The sequence below is a fragment of the Aspergillus nomiae genome (assembly GCF_001204775.2).
Source record: "Aspergillus nomiae NRRL 13137 chromosome Unknown contig00350, whole genome shotgun sequence".
Taxonomy (NCBI): domain Eukaryota; kingdom Fungi; phylum Ascomycota; class Eurotiomycetes; order Eurotiales; family Aspergillaceae; genus Aspergillus; species Aspergillus nomiae.
In genome coordinates, this window is record NW_015378405.1 from 25635 (window position 1) to 34807 (window position 9173).

The window sequence follows — 9173 nt, forward strand, 5'->3', positions numbered from 1 at the left end:
TCCCTATTTGAGGCCAATTAAGCCTGATTTTCCCCTCTTGGCGCCTCAATTAACTGCCAAAACCACATCACCACCCTGACACTTGAGCTTTTGGTAACCTGGGCCTTTCTCTGTTCTCTAACCTTAGCGCGAGGGAGCGACGAAGACACTACTATCAAACCGACTGCGAACTCGCATACTTCTGTGTACTCGGTGCGGAGAAAGAAAGCCCGGCATACTAACCGCAGAGAGGGGCGCTCCAGCCGATTCCACCTCCACACTGCCTAACCCTCGCGCCACCACAATACCCCTTAGGCACTTGGGGTTGAGATCAATTATCCTTCCTCGTTATATCCCTTATTTTCCAGTTTGACTGAATCAACATATTTTACTATCCATCATGTCGAAAATGTGGGAGGTAGACCCGGAGACGAAGGCGAAGGTATGCTATCTCAATCATTACCCTGTAAACGGCCAGGGTCATGGAACTAGATCTGTCTAATCTGTGTGATGATGTGTCCAGCTCCTCCAAATCTCCAAAACCAACGGAAACGATAAATGCTGCGACTGCGGCGCGCCATCGCCTCAATGGGTTTGTCTCCTACAACTCATTTCCGTCTATACCTACACCTGCACCTCAAACAGCCACCTCTTGTCATAACCTTCACTAATATGTCTCGGTCATTTTTTCTTGTTTCTACCAGGCCTCCCCTAAATTCGGAATATTTATCTGTCTCAATTGCGCAGGCACTCACCGCGGCCTGGGCGTCCACATCTCCTTCGTGCGATCGATCACCATGGACGCCTTCAAGATCGCCGAGATCCAACGTATGGAGCTCGGTGGTAACGAACCATGGAAGTCATTCTTCGATGACCACATCGTCACTCAGTCCGAAGGCCGTACATTCGAAGACTCCACCATCAAAGAGCGCTACGAAGGCGAAGTAGGCGAGGAATGGAAAGAGAGACTCTCCGCCAAAGTCGAGGGGCGAGAATACGTTCCGGGACAGAAACCACCACCCCAACCAAAGAAGCAACCCACCGTTGAACTCGCATCTTCGCGATCAAGCACACCGTTGGGTCGCGCCTCTCCTGCGTCGCATGATGGATTCGGAGGTATGGATGGTGGACGGAAAGAGCGTAACGAGGCATACTTTGCGAAAATGGGCTTGGAAAATGCCACGCGATCGGATTCCGTTCCACCATGCAGGGCGGGAAGTTCACTGGGTTTGGTGGTGGTCTGCCCGTTTCATCTGGACCGTCGAGAAATACATCCGGAGGAAATATTCCTGGTTTTGACGATTTTCAGAAAGATCCCATGGCCGCATTGACCAAAGGGTTCGGCTGGTTTACGTCTACCGTTGGAAAGAGTGCGAAGACTGTGAACGACTCATATATTCAGCCTACCGCTAAATCGGTATGCTCTTATTTTCCAAGATTCACCCGTTTTTCTATTGCTCTAAACTAACATGCATCCTTTTCCAGATAGCGGAATCCGACTTCGCAGCCCAAGCCCGCCAACATGCCACCCAACTTGGCCAAACTGTCCAAGTCGCGCCCGCGGTGCGGCTGGTCACTTTCAGCGATTCGTAGAAGGCCCAGACGAGAACAACGCCGGTCGTCGTCGCGCCGAACCCGAACGTAAGGATTTCTGGGACGACTTCTCCACCCTCGCACAGGAGGACAGTCACCGCAGAAATGCCTCCCGCTCCAGCGCCATCGGAACTGCAGCCATGAAACCCGGCCCTACCCCTAGTCCCAGCGCCGCGACAGGGAATGCACCATCAACGACCGCGAAGGAAAAGGATGACTGGGACAATGATTGGTGATCTACTTTTGGAGTTGTAGAATACATGGCTGAAGCGTAGTGCATTTAGTGTTTTGTCGCGTTTCTTCGATTGCCGGGCAATGGTTATATATATTTTTTCTTTGGGATCGCTCGGGCCCCATGCTTTTGCGTGTTTTAGATGCGATGACAGTGTTCACTTGCCGTTCATTTGGATATAGTTCTAGGTGAGCTGGTTTATATTCTTGTTTGACGAGGTCTGGTTATTAGCATACCTCATTTAGATCGTTGCTTAGATTGCATAGATGCTAGCGAGGAACCTAGTTCAGCAGGCTGGATCCACTATCCATTCCATGACGCTCGGACACCAGATTGCAAAACGATCTAGTACTACTACTATACATGTATCCCATTATATTTTGTTCTTACATAAATGACTTCCTGAACACCAATCCAGAGCAGAGAAACAGTATGGTACGGTACTGTGCAATGCTACAAAAGCCAAATCACGACTTAGAGAAAGCCGCCTCTCAGCTCGGCAAGCACGGCCTTCTGTCTCGGCGCACTCATCTTCTCGAACCGATCGACGCTCATGACGAACGTGCCGCGTCCTGCGCTTAGACTGCGCAGGTGTTTGAGATACCCGACCATTTCTTTGAGGGGTACCTTTGCCGTGATAGTTCGGGCTGTGTTAACTGAGGAGGGGAGATCGATTCCCACAGTGGATGATTGGAAGGGGTCAGGCGGGGCGTAGACCTTGTTCGGGTCGATCGGGGGAAGGAGGTCGTCTGTTGGGTTTGAGACGATGTCCGTCGCTGGGGAGGGTGTTTCCTCGTCTAGTGAGATGATGTGGCCGCCGCGGGATGAAGAGATGTCGTGCACGACGGCGCCGAGACTGGCTTCGTCGACGCTGATGATCACGTTCATGACGGGCTCCATTAGGGATGTGCCCGCTGCGGAGGGGAGGTCCCGGAGGGCGGAGGAGGTTGCGAGACGCGCTGCGGCGGAGAGCGCGGAGGGGGTGGAGTCGTTGCCGAAGAGGTGTTCGGCTGGGTCGAAGGTGAGGGTGACGCGGGTGCCGTGCATGGGGAAGGTGAACTGAGGACCGCGGGCTAGTGCCGCGAGACAGCCGTTTTGGAGGGCTGTGCGAAGGGCGTGGACGTCCAGACCTGGGGGTAGGAGTGAACTCTCCTCGGTGCCCTTTTTGTTCACTTCGACTTCGAGGCCCGGCGCTTGGATGATGATTTGGTTGCCGTCTGCGGTTTGGATGGAGAGTGCCGATGGGTCGGGTTCCGAGGTGGTGTCTTCGGGGTCGAAGGGCTCGACAGTTGCGGTGCAGCCGGCTTTGCCTTTTCGGCCGGCGATTTCTTTGTCGAAGATCTTGGTTACCGGGCCCGAGGCGCCGAGGGGGCATTCGCGGTAGCCGATTTCGATGCGGCCCATAGATGCTTTGGCTTTGAGGTCGTTGAGGAGGCGGTCTCGCGCGATTTCGAGGTGCAGTTCGCCCATGCCGCTGAGGAGGGTTTGGCCGGAATCTTCGTCGACGGTGACGTGCAGGCTGGGATCCTCGCGGAGGAGCATCGCGAGCGACTCTTGAAGTCGCTTCTCCTCGCTTAGGCTGTGGGGTTCGACGCTGGCAAAGAAGACCGGGGGTGGGACGTTGATCGGACGGAGTTGGAGGGTGGTGAGAGGTTCGGGGGGCGTGGCTTTGTTGCCGGAGTAGGTGACTAGGGTATCTCCCGTTCGGGTGTGTTTGAGGCCAGCTACGACTCCGATGTGACCTTCGGGGATGGAGTCGACCTCGACAGCGTCATTCGCATACATCTTCAGCAGACGAGGTGCCCTCTCTGACACATTCAGGTTGGTGTTGTACAGGACGCTGTTTCGGTCGAGAGAGCCGGAATAGACGCGGACGTACACTAGAACACCGCGCTTGGGGTCATTGACGACCTTGAAAGCTAAGGCGCAGCTTGGAGCTTTTCAATGGCGTGGCGGGACTCTGCTTGAATGGCCGACTTCTTCTTATGCTTACCCTTGGCCGAAGCTGCCTTCTCGCCTTGTTCGACTAGAAGATCGCCGGAAAGCAGGCGTCGGAGGCCACCCTTAACTCCACCAATGCTGACCTCTGGTTCAGGAGTCTCAGGAGGGCTAGGGAGTAGATTCGTCACAGCATCGAGTAGAGGCTGGACACCAATGTTTCGAAAGCTAGCACCAGCGAAGATGGGAATGATTTTCCTTCCCTGCTCCTCCAGGAGGCATCTACGCAGACTCTCGAGAATGTCATTCGCGGGGACTGCCAAATGGTCCTCCTCACAGTCGAAGAACTTCTCCACCATGGCTTCATCATGCTCACTCAGCAGTTCAATGAGGGCAACCCTCGCGCGCTTGAGCTCCTGTGCAAGCTGGGGTTCTTCGCTAGCCAGCTGTTCAAGGTTGAACATCTTGACAGACTTGCCGTCTCCTTCCTCCCAGCGAAGGCCTTGGAGATTGATAGCGTCGGCAATACCAATAAAACGTCCGTTTCCTCCTTCGAACCAGGGAATCTGACAGACAGCAGGCCATCCGCCTAGCCGGGAGGCAACCTCTCGGACCGTCCGGCCAAAGGCAGCCCCATCTCTGTCAAGCTTGTTCACGTAAACAATCCGGGGAATCCGGTAGGTACTTGCTTGGTGCCAGACTTTCTCTGTTTGAGCCTCGACGCCGGCCACACCGTCTAGAATGCATACCGCGCCATCTAGAATGCGCAAGGATCGCATGACTTCGAACGTGAAGTCCGCGTGTCCAGGGGTGTCAATGAGGTTCACGGTATGAGATGAGGCAGACCTTGGCGTCTGTGGTTCCTGCGGAGTTGTATTTCCATCACCGGCCGTTTGAGGCGGCCAATGGAAAGTAATAGCGGCAGATTGAATCGTAATTCCTCGAGCACGCTCAGCAGGAAGGAAGTCGGTGACTGTGGAGCCTTCATCCACGTCGCCTATCCTTCTTGTAAACCCGCTGTAATAGAGCATACGCTCCGTAGTGGTAGTCTTGCCGGCATCGATGTGGGCGATGATACCGATGTTTCTGGTTCGGTCGAGGACATCCGCTTGCCATTTGGACGTAGAAGTTGAGAACCCACTACTCCGAAGCAGGTGTAGCCTTCCGGCACTTTTGATTACATGCGGATTCAGCCCGAGCCGGGTGATAGACACTGATTGGAGTCGCGCTACTTGGTGAGCGCGCAAGAGAGGAGCCGCGACCATTTTCGCAATTGCCCCTGTAACATCTGATGATTGAGTGATACAGTTTATCTGCTTGTATGCATGTTATATTACAAGCAAGCAGCTAAGAAGTGGGGCCCTTCAGGGACGTTTGCGTAGGTACAGCTCGAAAAGTGAAGTTCTCCAAATATCGGATGTCACTGATGTGGATGCCTGGCCAATCAGGTGTCGGCGGCCGCAACGACGTAACGTTTCGGCTTGTCTGTCTCTTCGGGTTGACATTCCTTCTGCCTCCCACTCCACACTCCCGCATCCTTAATTTGCCCTTCACAGTACCCTGCGGCTCTCAATTGTTTTCTGAGGGGATCCAGGTAGGCGTCATCAATTAGCCGCAATAACTTTCCGAAAATGCATTGCTGATATTTATGTGCCTGCGATGCAGACGTGGTCTGTCGGAGCCATACTACTACTTACTCTCCCCAGCAAAGCCAGACAGCCATGGATTACTCCGCTATATCGCATGACCCCGACCACCCCGCGGGTACCTCGCCTTGGGCTTCTCCCCGACCTACCCAAACTACGTTCCCTACCTCGAGTACCAACGACATTCCTTCCGACCCGTTAGCTCCCCCTCAGCCTCCGTACGATGCCGCTTCCCAGCCCGAAAGTTCTCTGCCTCCCGGGGAGGAGCAGACCGAGTCACCCGACCTCTCGGAACGACTACAGAGCGCGCAGCTAGGCGACCCAGATTACCATAATGAGCAATCACAGTATGCCGCGCAACAGCAACAATATGCCCAGCAACCTCGGTCTCAGCTCCCCGCTAGGTATCAAACCGGGGCCAGACAGCCTGCCAGGCCAGCTCCTCTATACAAAGTTCAGGCGAAGATTACAAGCTTAGAGAGGACGGGCAAAAAGGATCCCATTTTGCGTTTCGATGTTCACGTGAGCAAGCTCCCTATACTACTGGTTGTCCACCGTCATCGCAACTAACCCCCCTACGCACAGACCAACATCCCCAAATTCAGAACCACTCAATATCGCGATGTCCGCCGTACCCATGCAGAGTTTACGAAGCTCGCCGAGCATTTGATGTCGGCGAACCCCGAGGCGATGGTTCCTGCGGTGCCTCCTCCATTGACCCCCGCCGGCGCAGGAACTGAGGAGGATGAGATTCGCGTGAAAGCGTCCATGCAGAAATGGTTGAACACCGTCTTGGGTAACGAGGTTCTGATGCAGGATGACGAGGTCGTTCTATTCGTTGAGAGTGATTTCGGCTATAGTCCGGTTGTTCGGATGAAGCAGCCTGCGACGGGTATGCGGAGAAAGGTTTTGAAGCAATTCGCACCTCCCCCGGATGATACGCCTGAGCTACAGAATGCGCGACCCGTGGTGAAGATGTTCTATCTAGGGAGCATGGATGCTAGTCACAAGGTTGACCGTGTAGTCAAGGGCCGACGAGGTATGTGAGCGCGAGCGCTGTGGTGCAATAACGGCAGCTAATCAAATGCTGTAGGACTCGGCCTTGCCGAATCAGACTTTGGCGTAAAGCTGGGGCAGATGCATGTACAAGAGACACACCCAGGCCTGGCCAATGCTTACCGGAAATTGGGAAAGGTCATTCAGACAGTCGGGGATTATCACGCAGTCCAGGCTACCGCAGAGGCCACCACCATCGGGGAGCCGTTGAACTATCACTCATCTGACGCTTTTATCGTGAAGGAGACCCTTACTAACCGTCATATTTTGCTTCGGGATTTGATTCAAGCTCAACAAGTCACCCGCAGCAAACGCGCAGCTGCAGACCGGCTGAAAGTCAGCTCTTCTGTTCGTCCAGATAAAGTCGATGAGGCGATCAATGCTCTAGATGAAGCTCAGAGCCATGAAGACTACCTCACAAAGAGGACACACCGGGTGACATCAAACCTACTTCAGGAGAAGCGCCGCTGGTTCGACCGGACCACGAGCGACCTCTTGGCCAGCCTACGTGAGTACACGCTGCGTCAGATTGATGCCGAACGTCGTACCCTTGCAACTCTGGAGAGTGTTCGTCCAGATATCCGGGCGATTGATTCATCTGGTGGACTGAGTCGACTGGGCCGTGAATCACACCCGACTGTGCGGCGGCCAAACCTTGGTTCAAGCCAGGGACCCAAGGGCGACGCGTGGAGCGGCATCCCTCGTCGCAGCGAAGGCCTTGGGCGCAGCATGAGTGGCAGCATGATCTCGCCTACTTCGGAGGTCGATGAGGAGGTGAATGGGCAGGGCAAGGGAAGGGTGCGCTCTCCCAGTGGCGTCAGCACTACTGTCGAGGAAGATGATGAGGATCGACTGGATGCTCGCAATGCGGCGAGCCGGCTAGCTACCAGCACCTTCTGAACTTCTCCTGTAAATTACGGGTATTCATGACTGTGAGATTCCCCTGTGACCGCCGTACCTTTTTCCAATGATCAACCTGTTGAGTCCGGGACGAAGATTGTTTCAGTCTCAAATTGTGTTAGATGATGTTCGATATGCTTTCTCCCTTACTGTTGTTGCATTGCGCTCGAGATTCCTCTCGGATCTGATTATGATGTTCTACCGTGTCTGTGACCTGCGTAGTGGATGAATCATGTGATAAGCAAATAGGTATATACACTCAAAACATGCCCTAATCAGCCCAAACTCCGTGTATCCATACTATCCAACAACTCCACGCCCAGCAATGTCAACGCCTTCCCCGATTAGCTCCATCACTGAACCTCACAAACCCATCATTCGGTAACTGAAACCACGCCGCCTTCTCCTTCACAAAGAAATGCGCACAGGGCTTCGGAACCACCCTGTCGAAATCATCGATGGTGCCGGCAGCAATGTACAGTCCCCCGGGCTCCGAGTCATACGCCATACTGACACTCGATCCACACTGGGGACAGAACCCGCGCGTAGCGAAATGGCTAGATCGCCGCTGTGTCGGTGCCTCGTGGGTCCAAGTGATGCTCGTCGCAGAAAAGAATGCCCAGGTTTGGTAGGGTCCGCCGGATTGTTTGCGGCAGGTTATGCAATGGCAGTTTGTTAGTTTCGTGGGCAGGGCGCTCGCCGTGTAGGTTATGTGCTCGCAGGCGCAGGTGCCAGTCAAAGTGGTGGCCTCCATTTGTTTTTCTTTTTTTTAACCCCTGGTTGTCTACCCTGGGACTTGTTTCTTTCCTTTTGATCTTTTTCTGTTGTCTTTGTAAGCGCTTGAGCTGGATTAAGTAGTGGTACAAATATTTAGTGAGGACTTCTGAGAGGATGAGGTCGGGGTGGGCAACTCGTATAAATTCTTTGTGCTGAAGAGTTTTGCTAGGCTATTGTCCTGGGGTCTTGAGTCGAGAGCCCATTGTTGTAAAGGAATCTCTGCTTTTGACAATAGTAAGAGGTTGAACTGATAGATATTGAGGTTTGGGGCGCAACTTGGAGGGTTCCATACTCATCTTGCTTCTCTTGATTGGCTGCTACGGATTGATCTATGAAATAGTGAATAAGTTTGGGATAAAGCATTAGGGCTTGGCACCGTGGAACTGCATTAAACACTGATCGGATAAGGCGACAGCATCTAAGTATAGTATCTTGAGAAAGACAAAGAAACACGGGACGTAGCCCCCCCACTGAGGGTGGAGGCATGTAATAGGATCAGATATACACTCCTTACTTCAAGTTCTTCTCTAAGAGCCCACTTTTCGCTGTTGCATCCGCGCAGTCGTCATAGAGTTTCTGGATATACCCGTAACCTGGTATCTTGATAATGGAGGTAGCGAGGGAAACTATATTCTCGTACTATAGCCAGTGGTTAACAACGCGTACCAAGCTGCAATCCTCAAAGGGGAGATAGGAAACTTCAACTTTCAGGCTACTCTGATGACCTTCCAATCCTGGAGAAGACCGATGGTAGGACGCCATTCACTAAAGTTGCACATATTTGTAAAGCACATGTTCGCAAATGCAGACAAAGGCAAATCTTGGTCAAAGGTTTGCAGCTTGCATGTGGCAAAGGAGGGTATTTCCTCTGTGCGCCTGGCAGGAGATTGTGCTTTGTGCAGAGTGAGAGGAGAATAATGAAGCAGCAGCAATTTTGATCGCTCTCGCTTTCTAAGGTAGTGGACCTTTGAGATGTAAATAGCCTACCCCCAGGTTCGACTTCTGTGGCGATGAATTGGACTAGACGTCCTTGAGAATTAATTGCCTGAGGG

General features: G+C 53.2%; 4 protein-coding genes across 4 annotated transcripts; 2 read left to right on the forward strand and 2 right to left on the reverse strand.

The window, feature by feature from the left end:
* Positions 1-33: 33 nt before the first annotated feature.
* ANOM_008911 (GTPase-activating protein GCS1) lies at positions 34-1884 on the forward strand (the record flags this gene model as incomplete). Its single annotated transcript, XM_015554167.1, has 4 exons — positions 34-421; positions 503-571; positions 684-1095; positions 1465-1884. Coding segments are annotated over 4 exons (894 nt in total), but the record flags the coding sequence as incomplete, so codon positions are not given.
* Positions 1885-2278: 394 nt separating this feature from the next.
* On the reverse strand, positions 2279-5007 carry ANOM_008912 (mitochondrial elongation factor MEF2; the record flags this gene model as incomplete). Its single annotated transcript, XM_015554168.1, has 2 exons — positions 2279-3741; positions 3798-5007. The coding sequence occupies 2 exons, from the start codon at positions 5005-5007 to the stop codon at positions 2279-2281; spliced, it is 2673 nt and encodes an 890-aa protein (XP_015403307.1).
* A 456-nt stretch (positions 5008-5463) lies between these two features.
* Positions 5464-7344, forward strand: ANOM_008913 (retromer subunit VPS17; the record flags this gene model as incomplete). Its single annotated transcript, XM_015554169.1, has 3 exons — positions 5464-5910; positions 5974-6427; positions 6482-7344. The coding sequence occupies 3 exons, from the start codon at positions 5464-5466 to the stop codon at positions 7342-7344; spliced, it is 1764 nt and encodes a 587-aa protein (XP_015403306.1).
* Positions 7345-7672: 328 nt separating this feature from the next.
* On the reverse strand, positions 7673-8098 carry ANOM_008914 (GFA family protein; the record flags this gene model as incomplete). The annotated part of the gene is made up of 1 exon (XM_015554170.1): positions 7673-8098. One exon carries the CDS (start codon positions 8096-8098, stop codon positions 7673-7675), a length of 426 nt encoding a protein of 141 aa, XP_015403303.1.
* Between the last annotated feature and the right edge of the window lie 1075 nt (positions 8099-9173).